Source organism: Pieris napi, chromosome 15 (assembly GCF_905475465.1).
Source record: "Pieris napi chromosome 15, ilPieNapi1.2, whole genome shotgun sequence".
Taxonomy (NCBI): domain Eukaryota; kingdom Metazoa; phylum Arthropoda; class Insecta; order Lepidoptera; family Pieridae; genus Pieris; species Pieris napi.
Window position 1 is genome coordinate 7,311,942 of NC_062248.1, and position 24,858 is coordinate 7,336,799.

The following is a 24,858-nucleotide window of genomic DNA, read 5'->3' on the forward strand; positions in this document are numbered from 1 at the left end:
TAAAACAACTGTTTGTGCAAATAAACGCATATCGGCTTGTATCAGTTGAAACATGAGGTGGGTTGGTTTTGTATTTTCTTCTAAACATACTACTCGTAGACCTATGTTGTAATATAATTATTGGCTTTTGTAAAAAAGATTTATTATTTACACGTACATTAAAATCAACGGAAAGTTGTCTTTACGTTTAATACTATTAATAAGCTATTAACAACAGCACGTGCTTTTTTTTCAGGTTTTACTATGTACTCTACTCTTAACGTAGATCTATATCTCTATAAATCTCTAGATCTATATAGATATCTCCGAGCTTCTTTGACTGTACGGCTTTCCTTTGTATTCTCAAAAAGGGATTTTATAAAAAAACTCTTGGGATTATGCTTGTTGTGTATATAGCTTTGAATAACCAACTTACAAGATTATTTGTAAATTATTTTCCAGTACGCTATTTCGTATTAATGAGCTTCTGAATTATGCTGTATAGTGATTAGGTGATTTCTGGTTACGAGTTGAATATTAACATGAAAATGCAATATTTCACCCGGACGAAGCGTGTTTATCCCTCCAAAACCACATTAAATTTTCTGCAGAAGCTTTATTAATCCATGCATAGTTATAGAAGCTTATAAAATCTATTTGGAGTTAACGTTCTACTTTAAAGCTTTTTGAACGAACAATCAACATTGAATTCGAAAATTAAAAATATAATTATGTCCCTTTATTTATTTATTTTTACACTTTTACTAAAACGATTAGAACTTATCTTGAGTAACATTAGACAAAGAAGGTTTATAATTGATTGTTTTATTAAAATATTGTTACTTAATTATGATACTGAGTTAGTTAGACAATCCCTAATGAGAAATAAGTTTAATGGCAATTTAAGTAATTTATACGATCATTTTTTTCTGAAAGGTTTAACTTACCTTTCGAGATAATTTGTTTAATGATGTATTTTACTGTAACACCCTTTTTTATCCTATTTAGACAAAAATATTCTACATTAAACAAAAGTTTTCTATTGTTTTTAACATTATAAATAGACATTCGATGCTTCTGTCATCATTTAGTTTATAGTCGATTACTATGATTTTATGAGGCATAATAAAATCGGTACAATCTAAGATCGTTACAAACCTTTGTTAACGTTAGACAGTTATTATTGGAATAGCGGAAAAGCCTGAAATAAATTAATTGCCATTAAACGCAATGAATGAAAGTCGTAAATTTTATCGTGAATCTGGAAAATTAGATTTTTCTTTCATCGGAACGATTTTTCAATAATGTCCGGGAGACCTATCAGTAAATCACTCGACTATTCAAGCTCCTCGAAATCCTTAGCACAGATCCGTAATATTTTATTTAAGATCGTTACATGATTACTATATTAAAATAGTTTTTGGATCATAAAATTAAAACCTAATAAAAAAGTGCACCGTAGCCAGGTCACTATATAAATAAATTTATATAAATTTTCTTTCTGTTCTCAAACCTGAGGCTATGTATTTGAACCCCAGTTTTTCACTAATAAATCTTTCTATATCCGAAAATTATTACTACTTTTACACGTAGTAAAGGAAAATATCGCGAGATAACCAGCACGATAAAACTCAAATCGACGGCGTATATCAGACATAGACAGCTATCACCTACTTGATTATAAAGAAAAAGGATCACTGAAGGAAATAAGGCTACGTTTTTTGTAGTAAACTGGTCAACTTCCTGTGCTCTTTGGAAAATCTTATATCTTAATCTTAATATTATGTTAGCGTATTAAATACATGTTTATAATGATTTATTAAACCATTTTTCATATTAAATCCTATTAGAAGTACCAGTGAAGGGCCCTAAAAACATTGACCAAACCTCTTAACTAATAAAACTACCTAACTAACTAATAGCATTATTATTTCCATAGCAATATGACGACAAGGAATTTGATTTGATTCCTTATTTGACAATTTGATAGGGTGTATTATGGGTGTATTTAAATATTTTGCTACGTTATAGAAGTTTCTTATAACATTTACCAGGTCAAATTTATTTCATATAAAAAGCGTAAATTGCATTTTTAATGCAATCATATATTTATGTTTAGGCGCGAAACTACTAGAAATCACATTCTCTTTTGAGAAGGCTTACATCTTCCTCATATCTTTGATGTTTTCTAACAAATGACTCTTGTTATGCTTTATAGTCTTGAATATCCGATAATGGGTACTGTTAGCGATTGGATCGGAGGCTGTAACAAAAGAGGCTGTCGTCAACCATTAGTGCGGTCATTAAGTTGCCTCGGTTGAGGAGAGCACTTACTTAGTCACTTTACGAGATAGACTCCAACTATATGCACTTTTCATCGCATACAAATTATGTAATAGTCTTTGGTTACGCCGTATTCGCGAAATTTTATCTTTTTCTTATTCTAAGCTCTGAAATTTTTGTAGGAAGTTCAAACAATTCCCTTTCCCTAATGAAAACACAATAATTTGTATTAGTACTGAAAAGTATATAACTTTATTAGTATCAGACATCGGTTTCAGTATAAAACTATTTATAATATATAGATTTATAATTTGATTGATTGATTTGATTTGAATTGAGTGTACGACCAACTAGGCTCCAGAAGATAAACCACTCCTCCATATGGAACTTGTATTCATTTTTAAAACAAACTACCAAGCGAAATTAGAGAATTATCACTAAATAAATTCAAAGCCCTCGTTAAATTAATCAATAAAGCTTTTTATAAATTTGACGAATATTTAAATGATCCTAATCCTTGGGATTGAACTGCTCCAGTTCAAACAATTTGTATGACTCAAAACATAGCGATTAAAAAGAGTGGCGGAAAGTTTCTTGCCAGTTCTTTTTGCCCACTCTACCCCCATGAGTTACGAACTGGTAGTAAATATAAATTTACAATTAATTTAACTTCTTTTTTGACGTTCATAAGTGTACTTGTTTATCTATATGAATAAAGTTATTTTGAGTTTGAGTTTAATATTACTAGTAGTTTGCCGTAACACATACTTATAACACGCGCTAAGGGGACCGTTTTTCTATTATAATAAATACACATTCCATTTTAAATTTATTTTTAATTGAAAAGCTAATTCTGCATGCAGTATAATTGTGAACGTTTTATCTTTAAAATAATCTGTTCTTTTTACATTAACAAGAAAGGGATTTGTCTTAAGAAAACATTTCAGCTTCACCCGTATTTATTACATCGTTATTATTACGCCTTGTGTAGTCACAGATTATAAGCTAAATTATATTTCATTAGTCTTCGTTTGTCTGACTAAAATTACATTACCGTAATGTATTTACACAGACAATGAATATTAAAGTTGAATCTATTTCAATTATTAAACCGGGTCTGTAGCAGTTTATACAAATATTTTAAGAAGTTATTTTTCTTGTTAAACCGACGAATTGTTTATGCTCGTTGTTTAAAATCATATTTTGAATATCGCGTAAAATACTTTTCTGTTGTCTTCTATCAAAGTAATAAAAGTGAATACTTTTAACAAAAAGAGTTTTATTGTTATTTAATTATATCCAACGAGCCAAGAAACAAGTAACTGGCCTTATAGTTTTGAAAAAGAATAATTCAATTTAAATTATTAATGATTTAATATTTCAATTTTAATAAACTCTTATTTAAATACGTAAATTGCATTTTTAATGCACACATATTTTAATGTTCTATATGATTGATTTAGGCGTGACACTATTAGAAATCACATTCTCTTTTGAGAAGGCTTACATACAATCTTTCATATCTTTGATATTTTCTAACAAATTACTCGTGTTATGCTTTATAGTCTAGAATATCTAATAATGGGTACTGTTTACAAAGAACAGATTTCGTATTTTTTCATATGTGACAGTTTTCCGTCGTGTTTAAATAAATAAAATAATTACATTATAATAAAACAATTATATTCACTTAAATCCATTTCAATCATCTTAAGGTGTATGCAATCTTGAACAAAGTTGAGGTATCTGGAGCGTCTTTAGCGTAAATAATATTTATTATAGACTCTGGTTTGTTTTAGTATGAAATGAAAATTGAAACTTGTATCTGTAAAGTGAGAAAAATGTTTGTGTTATTGTTATGACAAAGCATAATTGAAGATTATATTGTGTACTCATTTGACTTATTATAGTTATAAATAATTCAACTATTGAGAAAAGAAATAATTAAGGTTCAGAAATTTATTTGCCAGTCATATTTATAGCGTAATATTATTATGTAGATATTGGTAGCTATAAAAAGCACACATATTTATAAATGTATTCTTATGGCCTATTCACAGAAGTAATATAAGCTTAGTTCAAGTGGACATTAATTGTTTTGCAAAGTAAATAAGGACCAAACCAAACAAAAAGGTATACTGAATACATATTATATAGTACAGTACATGAGGCCGTTTTGTTTTTCTTCAAGTTAGGACTCATTTTCCTCGTCCTATTTTATTTTAATAATGTGACAAAATTCATCGGCCGATAGTCTCCACACTAGGGAGCTCCTGTGTTATAGGTAACTAAATCACAGCTGTCATGGTACATGGTGCCTATTTAAAACACAAGGAATATACAAAAGTATTTTATGAAGAGACAGTAGACATAATATTAAATCTAATTAAACAAAAGAGAGAGTATGTAGGTCCTTGTATGCGTGAGTGTATGAGAATGTGAGTGTGTGTGCGTGCACTGTATCCGAGTTAGTTTTATCAACTTCAGTGTCATGCTGACGACATATATATATATAGATAGATAGATATATATATAGTAAGGCTTTTGTAGACTTTATAACTATATAATTTAAAAAAAGTTTTTTTCTTTCATTTATCGAGAAAAAACTAGTAATTTTAGAATTCAAACCTACTTCGTTAAGGTTATTAGGATCCCATCTCGTATCAATATAAAATGTAAGACATATATTCGACTGATTTTATCTGAACCTAACCATTACCGGTAATGGAAATCCAATTACTAGTTGCCAAGATAAACGGAAAACGTGTGGTTTCATTTACCAACCGAAGTCATCCAAATTATCAAACTCTAACAAGGTTACCCTTGTTACTTCTTTGTTATTTGTTTACTTTATGTATAAATACGAATTTTAGCGCAGAAGTTCGATTGGCGATTCCAATAGGCTATTTGACCGAATGAAAAAGAACGGTTATAAAGAGAATAATCTATAAAAAACATAGTTTTAAAAGCGTTATCGTGTAATATAACTTCTAACTAATAATTGATTTATCAAAAAATTCATAGTTAAACATTTTTATTTTTAAAGGACGTTAGTCGACTGGACGATGACGTCGCCTTTCTAATTCCTATAATGTCTTGAAGTTTAATTTCGTCGGATACTATTTTTGTAATTTAACACAAATCGTAGAACGATAATTAACACGTAAGAAAATAGACGTTTGTTTACATTTTACCTAAAGAGATGTCGGGTTTTTAATAAATCATTTTTTGAGCCAATGCGTAACAGAATTAAAAATAAAACATATAACGTAACTTACATACTTATACATAGTAAGTACTCGAACATCTCTATTACTCCAGACAGCTTAGTCATAAATCTGATAGGAATTCAATTTTTCACTTCCCCACTCAATACGCGAATGTACGTACTCACGTTTCTAAGAAAGCGCTATAATATTTCAAATCGGTTTTGTGCTGCGGAGCGTAAGTTTTTTAGAGTTATTTAAAGATCTTAATAAATCTGCTCATACTTTCCAAATCGAAAAGTCAGTGATGGATGGTGGCTTTTAAAGTATCAATTTAATATTTTATCATATTTAGTAACGTATTTGACATAAGATTACTTTAAAAACCCTTCACGTTGTTACATGCTGATAAATCGATAACTTCTAATAACCTAAATAAAGATCATAAAACACTTATAACTTTAACTTCGAAGTTTGACATTATAACGGCTTATATTCAATATGGGCTGTTTCATTAAATTCATTAATATTTTTTTTTGTAAACAAAACTTAACATTTGAAGATGAGAAATCATTGAAAGAATTCATGTATATCTTTTATTTTATTTAAGCGATCACTTCTTTCTTAAGTACAGGCTGTAAATGTATATGTCTTTATATTCCTCATTTCTTTGTTTCAGCGTCGCGTATTCGATATGAGATCACGAGCGGGAACATAGGTGGAGCTTTCGCCGTCAAAAACATGACTGGCGCCATCTACGTTGCAGGAGCTTTAGACTATGAAACTAGGAAACGGGTAAGTGATAAATATTTAAGTAAAATAATATAAAACAAAGTTAATTGATGACATAAATAAATGAAGTTTACATATGTTTACTTTCATCAAAACGATCTAGGAAAACAAAGATACCAAAATTAATAACTAAATCTGTGTGATTTTAATCGCATATAGCAACATAAATATAATTATTCTAACAAATATTTTAAAATTAAGATCAGAAATGTGGCAGAAATTTTTTGAAATATAAATAGGTAAAAATAAATTGTTAATATAATTTTCTATAAATGATTAAGGAAAATTTTACGAAAAATATTTCAAACATTCAATCAAGCTTGATAATTGGTTTTAACAACAATTACGGCACGTCAAGAAAGGTTAACATACAAATTATAATTTTGGCTTCCCTTATTACCCACAATAGTTTGTTTAATTAAAACAGGTACAAACCGGCTCTTCCGTTGAAATGAGCCGGTTTAATTATAAACAAACTGTTTTGTGTAAGGCTTTTAAAGTAGGAACGGCTGCCCCAGGCTAAGGTATAGCTATCATAAGAGCTCTTTGTTATACCCGAGGGGTGTAACGTCGAACTTTTCGCGAGATAAATAATTTAATCTTTAATACCCATTTAAGCAAGCCGGCACAGAGCTACTACCAAAGGCCGGATTGCTATTAAATTGCAGATCCTCACAGAGCTTAAATGGATGTAAACCAGTTTATTTTCAGACTCCTTTCCGCTTTATCCGGTTTGAATTTAAATAAATGCGTGCCATTTTGTTGAAATGGACGCGACAATGTTTTTTTTCTACAGATATAATGTAGACTGCCAATTATGGTAATACCACAGATTATAGGTACATTATACTAAAAGAATAATGAAACTGAAATTGGTGTAATTTTCTTTAAAATCTTTTTAAAAGAAGCAACATTACTATTAAAAATGTTGTGCTGATAAATTAATATGTAATTCAGTTCGTTATAAGAATTCATAACAATTCACAAAAACTGATACAATTCTCCTAATCACAATAACAGTTTCCATTTCGCAACGGAAATTGTTGTGTTTAGAGGAGTTGAACTTTTGGAATGCGTGAGTTGCCTTTTGAAAGAGACATTTCCCGCCATGTCGTGGAAATTACTGAGTGACACTGACAGATGACAGCAATAACTTCTCTGAGCTGAAGCCACAGTAGTCTAAGGACCGCTCTATTAAACATATTATCCACAGATTATAGCTCTTGATCCAAGCCTTTTATTATCTGGGCATATTTAGATTTTTTGCTTTGTGGCGTAATGGACTAACAAAAAATCTTTTACTATATTTTGATTTAAATTTACGTTCATTTGATAAAATAAATATTGATAAATGTACTCTTAAGTTTTTTAGTAAATTAAATCAAGATATCGCACAATAATCAAGTTTTAGTAAAACAGTACGCATAAAATGGTCCGTTACGTCACTATATTCAAGTAGCTGTAATACTATAACTATGTGGTTATTACGATAAAATATAACCTAAATCTAATAGTAGAAGCACTAATCTTTCATTATAATACAAAATCATACATAGGTCTGGCAAAAATATTAGGAAATAATAAAAGTTCTGATGGACGTTGGAATCAAAAGAAATTCGCTGTATCAAATCTTTTTGAAGTTTTGCAAAGTTAATTAACCCTATTAAACATAAATCACTTTGTTAATTATAATTATAATCTATCTACTAGGGTGAGTTTTAATTGCAAAGAAACAGTAATTGGTTTTTTACTTCATAAGGGTTATTACGAAATATTCAAAGATTGTCTATGACAAAATTTATCCGTTGCCACGTGATTATGAATGTTGTTCATCTTATTTAAAAATATAAATAGTAGTTATATCTTAGTATCAAAACGGCACTATGTCAACGAATAGAGAAACCTTCGTTATGCGATCTGTAATTTATCTTTGACTGGAACAACAGTATGAGCTGAGGTTGGCTGCGTCCGACAACTTAAAGGAAAACTACACGACAGTTGTGATTCACGTCAAGGATGTCAACGATAATCCGCCAGTGTTTGAGAGACCGACATACCGTACCCAAATTACAGAAGAAGATGACCGCAATCTACCCAAACGTGTGCTTCAGGTCCGCCCCACAACCTCATTCGATTCTTTTTTTTTTTTTTTTTGAATTTAGACTCTCAGGCAAAGAGAATCGTGTGTGGCCTTTTCAATAGGTTGAATAGTTGCTGTTCGTTTTTGCATGGCATGGATTTTTTGTTGTGGCATTTTCAGTCGTTGTAGTCGAATGCTAGATTTTATGTTTCTCTGTATCCACGCAATTTTATTCCACAATAATGTACAAAAATACTTTCATATTGAATTCCGTGTTCATAAAATCCACAGACAACGAGCTTTTTATAATGGAAAATCGGGGAAAATCCCTTTTTCGTTGAAACTTAAGCGTTTGATATTGAAATTACCATCGACTATATTGGATCGGGAGCGACAATTCTGCTATATCTGACGTTCATTGAGCCGCCATTTAGCGATGAAGAATTTTAACTATCCTGTTGAATTCACGTCTGCGTATTAAGCTCATTTCTAAAGGTAATCTTTTACAAGGGTTTTATTCAATATGCTGAAAAATTAACTTCTATACCCAGTAGTTTAAAACAAGTATAATTTGTTCTGTAATAATTTAAATGTTGTTTTCTGAACGCCTTTGTAAATCATCTAAATAGTTCATAACATAGTTTGATAACGAGCATGTTAGGAAAATGGTATCTACGATAGTTGCTAAATTAGTAATTTCTGGAGAACTGTTTAAATACAAACTCGACCCTAAATGTTTGCCACATCAATATTCAGAAGCAAAGTTCAGTTCATACATTGCATACTCTAATGTTCTTGAGTAGAGTTCTAATATAGATCTTATACCGTTTGATTAAAATACTTAGCTATTAAATAAATTATTTTGATAATTGTTTGAGTCTTCCATTAGAGTATATCTAATGTTAGATATTATTATTGTATATAAGGAGCGATAGAACATATATACAAAATTTAAAGCTTGATTAGAGAGTTAGAAAATTTCAACCTCTATGATTTAAGTAGCTTAAAACCCGTTTTCTCTTTGTACAACTAAAAGCTGGCTGTAGGCAGAGGGTGTGAAAGGCCGTCTTCAATAAAATAGTAAATTTACTTCTAAATGTTTAATAATAGCAAGTTACAAACGAAATATACATCTTACAATATTAATTAACTTTTTACTGAAACAGCAATTTAAGAACTCATAGTAGAATATGTGTATACCATCTAATATAGAAGTTAAAAACAACATTGAAACGGCTATGTTCAAATTTAATTTCATTTAAAACGCTGTAAATGTAAGCGCAGCTTTCAACTTTCTCGAAAAGCTAACTAGTGAAACTAATTAAATCTAGCTGTTTATACTTAGCTCAATAGCCACTATCTCTTATTAGGTTTTTATTTAGGCGAAGTCGACGTTTAATACATTGTTATTTCTACTCAGTTTTATCTACTTTACACAAATAGATTGAATTGACTTTTATGGACTAGGGTAAATCGAATTTAGTTTCGAATTTCGAACGTCAGGGGTACGTTCAAGAATCGTCTTGAGGTTTTATACCGTTACCTAGCTAAGTAAAAATAAAATAAATAAAATAGTAAAAGTATATAGATTTAAGGGCGTCGTCAGCTGAGTGTCGAGGGAGGGGGGCAGTAGAAATGGCTACAGAGGATAGGAAAAGCAAAAAAGACTTAATTGCTTTATAAGCAAGTAAAAACTTCAATGTAGTCGTGAGTGTTCTATAAAAAAAACCTGTTATCATAGAAACTCATAATGTATATTAGACAACAAAAATTTTGACCAATTAACTACATGTACCACCTATATTACCCTCCTGACGATGCCTTAGTATAATTGAGCTATACAGTGTACTTGAAATATCAGATGTAGGGTATGCGTGAGCATGTGTATGTGAGGTTAATGCGTGCGTGTGCGTAGTACGAGCTGACACTGGTGGCGTCGGATGGACGCAACGAGAACTCAACGCGGGTGGTGGTTCATGTACTCGATATCAACGATCTTCCACCGCATTTCTCCCGCAGCGTGTATGTCACTCAGGCCCTCGAGGAAACAGGACCCTACCCCCACTCCCTTACACAGGTTTTTTTTTGTTTCTTTATTTTTTATTTACGATACGTTTCGCAGTTACGGTGAGGGGAATTTTTAAATTGAATTAATATAATCCTAATTTGCTTATGATACTAATACTAGTAGTAATAATATATTAAATAAAAAGTAGGACTTTGTTTTTTGTTGTGGACTCTACATTATAATTTAGTTGTACTAATGAAATATTATATTATTTAAATCGAAAATATTTATTACGCTGCGAAATGTAATTGCTTTATTTAATTTTCCTGTCCAAATTCCTCTTATTATTTTTATTACGTAAGCTAGTCCGTAAGCAACCACGTTATTTCAGTAAAAAGTTTGAAGTCCTTAACTATAGCTAATGAAGTCATTTTTGTAAAGAGATTATTACTTTTTTTGGAGGCTTGTCTTGATTTATAGACTTATTATGTTTATCATTGTTTATTTTATTTTATCCACACTAATCCCGTAGGTAAATAACATTGTATTTTGATATTGATATAGGGATGGTAAGTACTGAAAAATTGCGTGGATGTTTTAAATTCTGGGCTTTGGGCTTTGTAGACTAGATTTTTGCAAATGTTTTGTTAAGCATGAGGTCTTATCATACTTTTTAATTAGGTCTTGTTTACTTAATAAGTCAATTAGGAATCTAGTGTACACAAAAAATATATTCTCTTGTAATAAATTAAAATTGTCATCTAAGCTTTATCAGGGTAATTTCAGTGTAGTCATCTAAAAAGGCAAGCTTCTTTTCCACACTCTAGGGCATTTTATAAATTCAGCGCGATTCACAAATGATCCGCATAATTACGCTAACGTCGACCCTCATCATTTCTCAGCCTCCAGCTAGTCCGACGTAATTGGAGAGTCAGGATCCCATATATTTAACGGCAATATTCATCCCGAAGCATTAAATGGATCTCTAATTGTTCATTATCCTGATTGGAAATAGCTAATAATGGAGGCAATCATACAAAACTGCTGTTACACAATTAATTGTATAACATGATTTTATATTTCATATACAGTATATTTGGTATTGGAAAGTTTAAAGGGTAATCATTATCAGATAACTTATTATATATTATTAGATTCCAACTGACATTAAGTAAACAAAACCATGCCGTAGTAGCGGGCAAGCATATTCTATAATTTGATTTTTCGTTGAACAGGTTACTGCTACCGATGGCGATAAAGACCGTCAGCAAAATATCGTTTATTTCTTGACGGGGCAGGGTATTGATCCTGATAACCCGTCAAATAGTAAATTTGATATAAACCGAACCACTGGAGAAATTTTTGTTCTAAAGGTAAATTTACCTGTAGAAAATATTTTATTTGTAAATTAAACTAAATTATTAACATATTTATTCATTTTGCAGCCTTTAGATCGTGACCAACCAAACGGAAGACCTCAGTGGAGATTCACAGTTTTTGCTCAAGATGAAGGTGGCGAAGGACTGGTCGGTTATGCCGATGTTCAAGTCAATCTTAAAGATATCAACGATAATGCTCCCATCTTCCCTCAAGGTGTTTACTTCGGAAACGTGACTGAAAATGGAACTGCTGGAATGGTTGTTATGACAATGACGGCTATTGATTATGATGATCCTGCGGAAAGTAACAATGCTAAGCTTTGGTACTCTATAGAGAAAAATGTTATTGAAGAAGAAACTGGGTCTCCCATATTTGAAATTGAACCTGAAACTGGTGTTATTAAAACGGCCGTTTGTTGTTTAGACCGTGAAAGAACACCGGATTATTCTATACAAATAGTAGCTTCAGATGGAGGGGGGTTAAAGGGTACTGGTACAGCTTCTATTCGCGTTAAAGATATAAATGATATGCCACCACAATTTACAAAAGACGAATGGTTTACTGAAGTAGATGAAACAGATGGTACTAATCTTCCTGAAATGCCTATTCTTACTGTTACCGTTCATGACGAAGACGAGACAAATAAATTTCAATATAAAGTTATCGAAAATAGTGGGTATGGTGCTGATAAGTTTACTATGGTTAGAAATAATGACGGAACCGGATCTTTAAAAATTGTACAACCATTAGATTATGAGGATCAATTACAGAGTAATGGTTTTAGGTTTAGAATTCAAGTTAACGATAAAGGTGAAGATAACGACAATGACAAATATCATGTAGCTTATTCGTGGGTAGTGGTAAAGTTAAGAGATATAAATGACAATAAACCCCAGTTTGACAGAGCAAATATTGAAGTATCAGTTTATGAAAATGCAGAGGTTGGAAAGAGTTTAGAAACCTTTAAAGCAACTGATCCTGATCAAGGTGGTAAAAGTAAAGTCTCCTATGCAATTGATAGATCTTCGGATAGAAAACGCCAGTTCTCGATAAACCAAGAGGGAACTGTAAGTATACAACGGACTTTAGATAGAGAAGAAACTCCTAGGCATCAAGTTAAAATATTAGCTATTGATGATGGTCTGCCACCAAGAACTGCAACTGCTACGCTAACAGTTATAGTGCAAGATATAAATGACAACGCACCTACATTTTTAAAGGATTATAGACCTGTATTAACTGAACATATAACTCCTAAAAAGGTTGCCGAAATCTTAGCTACTGATGATGATGACAGATCAAAGAGCAACGGTCCGCCATTCCAATTCAGACTAGACCCAGGTGCTGATGATATTATCAGAGCTTCCTTTAAAGTTGAACAAGATCAAAAAGGTGCTAATGGTGACGGAATGGCTATCGTATCATCGTTAAGATCATTTGACAGAGAACAACAAAAGGAGTACCTTATTCCTATCATTATTAAGGATCACGGTAATCCTGCAATGACTGGAACAAGCACTTTAACGGTTGTCATTGGTGATGTGAATGACAATAAAATGCAACCTGGTTCCAAAGATATACTTGTGTACAGTTACCAAGGTCAAGCTCCAGATACTGAGATAGGTAGAGTATATGTCTACGATCTAGATGACTGGGATTTGCCAGACAAAAAGTTCTTTTGGGAAAGTACTGAACATCCTAATTTCACCTTAAATGAAGAAACTGGTATGATACAAATGAAGCATAAAACTCGAGAGGGTCGATATCATTTGAAATTCAAAGTTTATGATCGAAAACACACGCAAACTGATGTACCTGCAAACGTTACAGTTTATGTAAAAGAAATATCGCATGATGCTATTATAAACTCAGGATCGATACGAATGTCAGGAATATCTGATGAAGACTTTATAAGAGTATGGAATTATAAAACATTAAGCGTTTCGAGAAGCAAGTTGGATATTTTTAAAGATAAATTGGCAGATTTATTGAACACGGAAAGAGAAAATATCGATGTATTCAGTGTACAGCTCAGGAAAAAACATCCGCCTGTTACAGATATTCGCTTCTCAGCTCATGGAGCACACTATTATAAACCAATCCGACTAAATGGTATAGTTTTGATGCATAGAGAAGAAATCGAAAGGGCTGTTGGAATAAATATAACAATGGTTGGAATTGATGAATGTTTATATGAAAATCATGCATGCGAGGGTTCCTGTACTAATGTTCTCGATATAAGTAACTTACCTTACATGGTGAATGCAAATAAAACCGCACTTGTGGGTGTTCGTGTTGATGTTCTTGCAGAATGCACATGTGGTGCAAGAAATTTCACTCAAGCAGAAACATGCCGTAATTCCCCTTGTTATAATGGAGGGAGATGTATAGAAGGTAAATATGGATTAACATGCTCTTGCCCTCCGGGTTACACCGGTCCAAGGTGTCAACAAACGTCACGCAGTTTCAGAGGCACTGGATGGGCATGGTATCCATCTTTAGAAATGTGCGATAGCTCTCACTTAAGCTTCGAGTTCATAACTAGAAAATCAGAAGGTGTACTTTTATATAACGGCCCAATTGTACCACCGGAACCAGAAGAAATAATGGTATCTGACTTTATATCCGTAGAGTTAGAGAGAGGCAACCCGCGATTACTTATAGATTTTGGATCTGGCACGCTGGAACTCAGAGTAAAAACTAAAAAGCCTTTAGATGATGGAGAATGGCATCGCCTAGATATATTCTGGGATACTGAAAATGTAAGAATGATTGTAGATTTTTGTAGATCTGCTGATGTACAAGAGATGGAGGATGGTACACCTCCAAATTTTGATGACTCAACTTGTCAAGCTACGGGAACTATTCCTCCGTTCAATGAATACTTAAACGTTAATGCACCACTTCAAATTGGAGGTCTGTATATCGAACACTTTGATCCTACTCATTATCATTGGCAGTTTATGCCTATTGGTAAAGGATTTGATGGGTGTATAAGAAACCTCATTCACAACAGTAAACTATATGACCTGGCTCATCCTGGACTTTCTAGAAATTCAGTTGCTGGCTGTCCCCAAACAGAAGAAATATGTAATCAAGCAGATACTACATCTAGATGTTGGGAACATGGTACTTGTGTGGGTAGTTTCTCTGAAGCGAGATGTCAATGCCAACCTGGTTGGACAGGACCATCGTGTAATTTGCCAACTACGCCTACTAGCTTTAGGCCTCAAAGCTACGTGAAGTTTGCTTTAAGTTTTGAACCTGACAGGTTCAGTACTCAGATTCAACTTCGATTCAGAACACGTGAGCCTCACGGTGAACTTTTTAGAGTAAGCGACCAACATAACCGAGAATATGGCATACTGGAAGTTAAGGAATCACGACTGCACTTCAGATTTAACTTGAACTCTTTGCGAACTGAAGAACGAGATGTTTGGTTAAATTCAGTAGCTGTAGATGATGGACAATGGCATATTGCCCGCGTAAGCCGATATGGTAGTGCCGCTACCCTAGAAATAGATGGTGGAGAGGGTAGAAGATATAACGAAACCTTTACATTTGAGGGACACCAATGGCTTTTAGTAGATAAACAAGAAGGTGTGTATGCTGGCGGTAAAGCAGAATATACTGGAGTAAGAACATTCGAAGTTTATGCCGATTTCCAAAAAGGATGCTTGGATGATATACGCTTAGAAGGCAAACATCTACCGTTGCCTCCGGCAATGAACGGTACTCAGTGGGGACAAGCAACGATGGCAAGAAACTTGGATCGCAACTGCCCGTCTAATAGCCCTTGTATCAACGTTCACTGCACGGAACCGTTTGTATGCGTGGACCTGTGGAACGAGTACGAATGCACGTGAGTAAATATTTAATTCATAAAATGTTTTGTCTACCAAATTGATTGATTTATTAATGATTACTTATACATTTTGTTTAAGACTCGAGCGCGCACTGAGACTTCTTATACATAGATAATATACGTATACTGCTGCATCACTATAAAATGCTATTATTATATACCTTATCATACTTACAATATTAAAGCCATATAGCATTACTAATAAAAAAATTATATTACTAAATCCAGCTTATATAATGCTTTATTTATAACATTTAATATGCTTAATCACTAATTATTTTATATACTTATATGTACGTTTAACAAAATGTAATGGTGTCTAGTTGCGGTGAGGGTTTGGTATTGTCAACGGACGGTAAAGGTTGCGTTGACAAGAATGAGTGTCTCTACTTCCCGTGCCGCAACGGCGGCTCCTGTGTCAACCGGGAGCCCGGCTACCGCTGTCATTGCCCTGAAGGGTTTTGGGGCGAGAACTGCGAGCTTGTCCAAGAGGGCCGCACGCTCAAACTCAGCATGGGCGCTCTCGCGGCGATTCTCGTCTGCCTTCTAATAATAATGAGTGAGCACTAACCTAGCTGCGGTCTTAGCGTCTCATGTCATCACCAACTCACAATAGCACTCATATGTATTATATCCATCACTTGCACTTTAATAGAAAAATTAAGCTACAGAAAATAATCGCCAACATTTATTTCTGCACACAAGGCCTGAATTTGAAAAGAAAAATGTTTCATTTAATACTCTTTCGAAATGTTTTGACGAGTTTATAAATTTCGTATTTAATATTTTGAATGGAAGCAATAAAACACCTGATTATTCAATGTTTAGATTTTATCTCAAAGTGAATTTAAGTGCCTATAAAAATAAAACGGCCTTGTGCCACTGTGCTGAAAATTCGTAGTGAAACTTTTCAGCAAGCTTAATTATTTTATTGATGTGCAAGCTATATATCATGTCATAGTAGTGTATGTATGTAGTAGTGCATGTTGTCAAGGGCTCAGTGCGCGTGAGATCTGACGCAAATGGGAAGGTAAAGCGCACTGTGTCTAGGTGTCCTGACGGATCCACGCGAGCTGGCAGCACTTGTGTCAACGTGAACGAGTGTTTGGCAAACCCGTGCCTGAACGGCGGGGAGTGCGTTGATCGCGAACCGGCTCGCCGCTACGACTGTATCTGTGCGTTCGGATACGCCGGCCACGACTGCGAATTAGAACTGCTCGCGTCGGGAATCATCATGCCCTCCAGAGATTTCATTATAGCTATCATTGTCTGTTTGTTTTTGCTTTTAGGTGAGCACATTTATTATTTTGCATGTTTCTCCGTCAGTGTAAAGATCACCTTCACAGTTTATCGCTAGATCCATTCGTAGTATGTAACTTCATTTTAGTATCTAATAGTAAGGTCATTTTTCATAAGGTTTATTTTGTTGAACGTGTTTCCTAAATAACCAATAGTGTAATAATATCGTAATTAGGACTGAGTAAATCTCTAACTTGTCCTTTTTTTGAAACATCAGAAGTCCAAAACACATTTCCGACAATTGTTGAATCTCGAGAACTCATTAAGACTCTTCTTCCTAATACAAATATCATGATTCCATTTCTTCAGTTCTGGTTCTGGTATTCGTGGTATACAACCGACGGCGAGAGGCTCACATCAAGTACCCTGGCCCTGATGATGATGTGCGGGAGAACATCATCAACTACGATGACGAAGGAGGTGGTGAGGACGACATGACGGCCTTCGACATCACTCCTCTACAAATACCTATTGGTGGACCGCTTCCAGATCATGTTCCAACAAAATTACCTTGTAAGTATTAAAGACTAACAAACACAGCAGAAAAGAGAACTTGTTTTCTATAAGATCAAAGATGAATCTAATTTTAAAAATTCTCGTGTCACAATGTTCGTTCCCATACCCCTCCGAAACGGCTATCTATCTTTCAAACCCCTAAGTGATAAAGTGATAATCACCACCCCAAATTCTAATTAGTATTTTTTGGATAATATTTTTTTATTTTTTATTATGTGGAATTAAAAGATACCCTTAATTTTCTTATTTTTAATATAGTAGATAGTTATTTTTATTGAACTAAAAAATGTTTCCTAGAAATAATATACATGGGAAAACATCGTTTTCCGGGTCAGCTAGTGTTATTATAAAACTAATTCAGTACCCTACTGTTAACCATTCGTTTTGTTTCGTTTTTTCATTAATCATATCACAATAATGGCGATCATTGCATCAAAGATAAAAAATCTACTACCTTGAATATTGCTTAATTTAAAAGTTTACTATTAATTTACTCATTTTGTTTCGATTTCATATTATATTAAAATGTCTACCCACGAAACATTCAAATATTCTCGTTATTCGTAAATCCTTAAGACTTAAGATTAATATTTAAATCGAAAACACACTCATATGGCTAATGGCTATTAACTGTTATTAATTACTCACTGCATGAGCTGATTTAGGAAATTACTTTTATTATTTATTTTTTCTTTTGACACTCTTTAGCTTTAAAATATGAGTAAGTAAATCAGTGACGCTACAATCTTTTTAGGTCTGAGCCTCAGATTTCTGAATCTGTTTCATGATCATTTTTCAATCTAATAGGCAAGGTGATCAGACCCCTGTGCCTGACACACGCCGTCCACTTTTTGGTTATAAGACATATCGGTTCCCACACGATTTTTCCCTTGACCGTTCGAGCGAATCTTAAATAATTCAGTTTACGTATAAGAAAATATTGAAAGACAAAATTAAAAGTGTTTAGTTACTGAGCAACTTTATCGTTTGTTATTCGAATGAAAGAACAATTTAAGCATCGGAATAGAGTAATAAATCTTACTTTTTAACTGACAAACAATTTTTCTCCGCGAAAATTAGCGGAAAACAAAACTAAGTATTTCTTATAATTACTTTTCTGTAGTTCCTTCCGACAGTCTTTGTTCGAAAAAGAAAAGGCATATAATGTAGTAAAATCTTTTATTAGGAATTAAACAGGAATATTTTTGCCTAAAATGACTTGGATATTGCATACAACTTCAATTTTAAATATATTGGTTGACTTATTTAGTAACCAGGTAGTACGTGTGACCTCTTACTATACTTGGCAATTTATATTTTCTATAAACTTAATAATAATAGCCATTTATTCATATTATAAACTAATTTCAATATTAAGTCGTATTTTGATGATATAATATCTAACACAGGCCCCTCATCCGCTTGCAAAGTGGAAAAGTCTTCCCCCACGCTTCTCTAATCGCTTTTATTGCGCGCCAGGCGGCGCCATAAATTCCATCCTTCAATCAACTCATAAGTGTATATTTAATTGCGATGCGGTACATAAATAAAATAGACGGAAAGAAAGAACAGCTATGTTATCGGCCCTTCAGGTGATATAACGCTATGCAAATTTACCAAACGGTGTAATTATAATTTTAAATGACAATTTATTTTCTCTAATAGATTTTATGACCCTATGAAACAGAGAAAAATACTACAAAGATTTAGATATGTTTGGGAATACCGTAAATAGATCTGCTTTTGTAATTACAAACTTCTCTAGATTTTGAGTTTTATAAACATGCAATAAAACGAAAAAAAAAATCTTATTGCTCTCAACCATTCGTTAAATAAAAACGCGGTTACCGTCTTCTGATGTATTGTATGTACACCACTAGTACACCTACTTTTATATGTGTTGAACTATGTACCATGACAATAACTTTGTTTACTTTATTAATACTATTAATTTAAATGGGCAATAAAAACTAATACTTTTTTGCTATAGATAGTGTAATTCCCGACGAAGGTAATTGTAATTTTTTGATAATTTTGATGTTGAGTGTAATTTTTTTTAAATAACTGATATATTACCATTTTTCTTAACTCTCTTTTAAAAAACAATATAGGAATACACGAAATCCATGCGGGCGAAGCTGTGTGCCGAAGCTATTAATTAGTAAGCTTTACCACGATATATTAACTATAGTATAGTAGACATATATGAAAACCTAAAAACAATTCAAATCGTTCCGTATTTTTTCTAACTCTATATTATTCTCAGTTCAGACGCCTTCTTAGGATATAACCCAAAAAATCAACGTGTTCCTTTTATTAATAATAAATTTGCTGTCATTCTTTTCGTTGAACCGTGAATGACAAGAAGACAGGGAAAAATCTCAACGTTTCGCTGCTGGCGTCGATGTTTTTGTAAAATATTTTTTGAATTCCCCTTGAAAATGCGTAGAATTTCTTGATGCGAGAGTTATACATTATTAACGTTCAAATTTTTGTTAACTTGTTTCCTTGGCCTTTATCTCTTTCAATATGATCAAAATAAAAGGAAATTATAATATTGTCGTGTTAATCTTCTGTGTAGTGAAAATACAAAGAATGAAGAAAAATACAAGATAGGAATAGATAGAATATTTTGTCTCTGTCGCTCTCGTGACAATGACATGACAAATCATTCTATTGGTAACTGAGGCATATTTTACGATTTAAACGCACGAATTTTCGCACACCGGGCATAGATGGCTATTCGCAATTTGGTATAATTACATAACTATCTATAAATGGCACACATACCTTTTACCATTACCATTAATCATTTTTATAAATGATAAATACACATAAAATTTATACTTTCACTTAACAGTAAAAATAATAATTCACAATGTAACCTAAATATTTTCATAAGTATAAATAACAAGTCCTCGGTTTGTACAAAATTAACTTGATCAAATTAAATGAGTTGGAGCCGAATAATATCTTGTAATAAAATCTGAAGCGGTAAATTTTCATAATGATTACTCAAGTAAGAAACGTTGGTATAATTTTAAAGTTCTTCGCGTATTTTGGGTTGGTCAGGTAGAAGCCAGATTAAAAATCATTTCAATACAACTCTTTAACAGAAAGACAAGCAAATTTATAAATACATACACAATATTTACAATTTACATCCTTCATTCGCGACTTTCTTCGCTCCGAAACAAAACACAAATATCAATCGAAATAACAGTATAACCTCACACTCACACATCGAAATCGTTTGAATACCTTAGAAGACTTCCTACAAACCAATTTTTAGTATAGAAATGCAATTGCTTAAAAAAAGGTGCTTAAATCTATAAATACCAACTCCGTGCTATTATTATAATCCTTGTATAATTAAATGCGCTCAATGAATGCTGTGGCTGAGCCAGTTTCGAACTTTCACGTCTTATACAAAGTTTAAGACGTAAATTATACTGTACAAGCGTGAATATGAATATATGCTGTATATTGCGTTTACAGTTCATTGAAAACAAATCGATACACAAGTCTAACACAGTACTTGAAACGTTACGTTATTATTAAACACATTTGCTGTTGATAGCAAGAGTAAAGAATAAACTTTAATGCGCTGAAATATAATATTTAATAAGCCTTACCTTTATAATTATAGTTTTTTATACTAACGATTATTTTTAATAGCTCCGTTTGGGTCAATTCTAATCGTTTCCAAATCATCCATCCTCCATTTTGAAACATCTTATTATTTATTAAAAAATGTATCAACTGTAATTGACAAGTTTCTCATCTCGTTTTGCGTTGACGTATTCAGGACATTTATACGTACAAAAAATAGATATATCTACTATGATCTTTTCATTTAAAAAATTACAGGTTACAACTGTCACATCGAAATATAATAGCCCTCATAAAAAATAATATTACACAATTTTTACATAATTTACTTATTAATATTACGTACCTTTCTTTTGTCTGATATTAAAGAGTTATAGTTACAAACTCTTAATATAAGATATATTAAGAGTTTGTAACTATAACTCTTATAGTTAATAACTATTGATAGTTACAAACTCTTTCCTCGTTAAGGTCTGTTAAATAACCCACCTCCATATATGTATTTGTTTAGTACAAAGTTTCCGGAGTAAATATCAGTTTTTCTGACAATAAATCTGCCGAAAACAATGTCCTGTCTGGCAACAATCAACAAGATACGCTTATGTTCCACAGACAAACATTATATATGTTTGTAATACAAAAGAAAACAAAAGATAAAGCCAAGCAACTCTTTGAAAATAACACACAAATATCTTTACAGGCTAAACCAATGCAATAGTTACAGCCACAGTATAAATAATAAAAAACAATACTAAAAGTATACTATTCTACAGAACGTAAACAGTAGAGCTGTTAATTCGCTCCGTAATCTTATTAATCGACTGTATTATTGATCTGTGCTATTATATATTTGGCACAATTTCTTTTTTAATGGAGGACTGTACAACTCGTTCGACACCCTAAAATATATGTTTACATTTGTTCACTTTTTTGAAGCCAAAATAACCTTCCAGATCCTCTGATGAGTGTTGGCCTAGGAGTTGGTCCAATGGGTGTAAGCGTGGCTCCACCACTCGGCGTTTCCTTGCCCGGCGAGACCAATGTTGGAATGTTCATTGAGGACCATAAAAGGCGGGCGGATAGTGACCCCAATGCCCCGCCTTTTGATGACCTGAGGAACTACGCCTATGAGGGAGGCGGCAGCACTGCTGGATCGTTGTCTTCGTTGGCTTCCGGTAAGTCAACAATTAATCGTAAATCGGGCGACAAGAAACAGTTTTTGGTAACAGTTTTGAATACCATCGCACTTTTTTGACGATACTAATTATTTAGGAGTCTCGGAGGACCTTCATTGGAACACCTCCAAGTGAGTTTTGCTCCGGAAAATGTGATCACTTCCTCACTATTCAAGTCACGATTCACAACGGACCCAACGTCCTCAAAATCATTTTCACGAGTAAAACTTGTAGACGCCATCACAATAAATCTGAAAATGATCGCGAGAAATCAGTGTTGATTATGTATGTAAAGCCAAGTTTAAAAAAATGCAAATAAAATAACGCACTTTCACGTGAAAATAAAAAAGAAACGGATTTATAAAGTAAACTTTGCACTGTAAAACTAATTACCGCTAGTCTAGCATAAACCACATTCAAAATGGCCGATTAAGTTTATAAAATTAATAGGGATGTGAAAAATAATCGATTTTTTTTAAAGTGAAAATCGATTTTTGTATTCGATTTTTATATTAAAAATAATTGAAAATTCGGCGACCAAATATTCATATACTAATTCTAACCTAACCAATCTAAATAATATTTGTTTTTGTGGACAGCTCCGATCTAAATAGTAATTGTTTATTCAAGCCTCGGCTTCTCGGCGTCCTGGTCGCCTTCGGCGACCAAATATTCATATACTAACTCTAACCTAACCAATCTAAATAATATTTGTTTTTGTGGACAGCTCCGATCTAAATAGTAATTGTTTATTCAAGCCTCGGCTTCTCGGCGTCCTGGTCGCCTTCGGCGACCAAATATTCATATACTAACTCTAACCTAACCAATCTAAATAATATTTGTTTTTGTGGACAGCTCCGATCTAAATAGTAATTGTTTATTCAAGCCTCGGTTTCTCGGCGTCCTGGTCGCCTTCGGCGACCAAATATTCATATACTAACTCTAACCTAACCAATCTAAATAATATTTGTTTTTGTGGACAGCTCCGATCTAAATAGTAATTGTTTATTCAAGCCTCGGCTTCTCGGCGTCCTGGTCGCCTTCGGCGACCAAATATTCATATACTAACTCTAACCTAACCAATCTAAATAATATTTGTTTTTGTGGACAGCTCCGGCGCTACGGGAAATGCAGCCCCTCCACCCTTGCGTACCAAAGCACAGGCATTTTATTCAAGCCTCCGCAACCTCGGCTTTTTGGTCGCCTTCGGCGACCAGCCTCAGCCGCTACAGCTTTCATAATGCCTGTGCTTTGTTACAGCGGGTGGGGGCTGCTCTTCCTCCGCGCCTCCGATTATTTATATACACTCTAGGGGTAAGACAGACAAGACCACGTGGATAGTGGGGTGCTCTGATTCGGTTTTGGGTACTTTTTGGATATTAAAGTAAACACTTTATTCTAGTAAAAATTTAATAATATAGAAAGTTGCAAACAATGAAATACAAGTACTAATTAGAAAATACAGACGAGTAGGTATCGATCATTTCAAAAAATTTCGGAACCCTATAATCTATCAACACGAAATTAGGTTAATTTCAATGTTGATTATTCTATAACTTTAAATTTCAAAAATGAGGAAATAATCGATAAATAAATAAAACGATTATTAACAATCGATAAATTAAAAACACGATTTTTTTAAGTGAACGTCACATCACTTATAACCAATAGAAAAGTAGAAAATGGCGGATTGTTTACAAGTTTTAATACATTACACAAAACTTTAAATTTTTTATAAAAATATTAAGACGCGTTTCCGGAGCAAAACTCACTTGGAGGTGTTCCAATGAAGGTCCCCCGGACACTCCTAGATAATTAGTATCGTCAAAAACGTGAGGTGGTATTTAACACCCAACCCCAGTTTTTTATTCCAAATTATACTTGTAGCGTGATAAAAGAAAAACCTATCTTGGTATATTGTACTGTCTTTCATATTTTGTACACAGAACACAGGTTGTATTGGCTGCAATAGACAATTTATTTGAAGCAAACCATAGTATATAATATATATCCAACAGATGAACAACAACAACAGAGTCAGATTTTCGTACTCGTTTAAATTTTTGGTCAGATTAAACCATTATAATGTATAAATGTAAATTTTCTTCAGAATAAAATTTCATCTTGTGAATTCCCATTGCAAGACTTTGAACAATAGTTGCAATTAGTGGCAAAGCAATACTAACAAATACTGCTAAAGACGTGATTATGAATAATTCGTTTGATAAGTCGCTTGCTCATTATCGTCGCTTGTTTTAAACTTTCCTATACAAGTACCCTGTTTCTATATGAGCCACCGCACACTATATAGAATGACATTACAAACATTTTATGCTAATTCAAGGAATCGGAATCTATTACAAAACATTGTTTTGTGTTTGGCACAAATGTTGGATGTTGTATCTGCAAATGCTAGACGTTACAAAATTTGCTGATTTATAAGGTGCGTTATAAATGTGCATTGTATGCAGGCGTATGGACGAACATAATGACGAAGCTCCTCTTTCTGAGATTAAAAACTTTTTAAACAATAGATTTTTGATTATTGTTATTACTATGTTGGTTAAGAAAGAAATAAAATTGTAATTACTTTATATTTGTGAGTTGGAAATATATATAAATTTAGTTCTATTTACGGAGATAATTTGAACTAATTAAAATAA

At 33.0% G+C, this 24,858-nt stretch overlaps 1 protein-coding gene and 1 long non-coding RNA gene across 7 annotated transcripts in view; one reads left to right on the forward strand and one right to left on the reverse strand.

The window, feature by feature from the left end:
• The window catches only part of LOC125056539 (neural-cadherin), a 286,418-nt gene that overhangs the window by 258,020 nt on the left and 3,540 nt on the right, over positions 1-24,858 (forward strand). For 4 of the 6 annotated variants that reach the window (XM_047659677.1, XM_047659676.1, XM_047659681.1 and 1 more), the window contains 7 exons: positions 6,148-6,263; positions 8,207-8,371; positions 11,584-11,721; positions 11,794-15,590; positions 16,644-16,882; positions 17,202-17,405; positions 21,974-22,195. In XM_047659677.1, coding sequence (XP_047515633.1) covers positions 6,148-6,263; positions 8,207-8,371; positions 11,584-11,721; positions 11,794-15,590; positions 16,644-16,882; positions 17,202-17,405; positions 21,974-22,195 — 4,881 coding nt within the window. Of the gene's footprint in view, positions 1-6,147; positions 6,264-8,206; positions 8,372-10,255; positions 10,418-11,583; positions 11,722-11,793; positions 15,591-15,916; positions 16,153-16,643; positions 16,883-17,201; positions 17,406-21,973; positions 22,196-24,858 lie in introns of all 6 variants that reach the window. The other 2 variants (XM_047659679.1, XM_047659680.1) reach the window with 2 other exon arrangements.
• LOC125056540 lies at positions 22,234-22,697 on the reverse strand. The gene is made up of 2 exons (XR_007118072.1): positions 22,525-22,697; positions 22,234-22,446 (listed from the first exon to the last, which is right to left on the reverse strand). It is a non-coding gene; the product is annotated as an uncharacterized LOC125056540 (long non-coding RNA).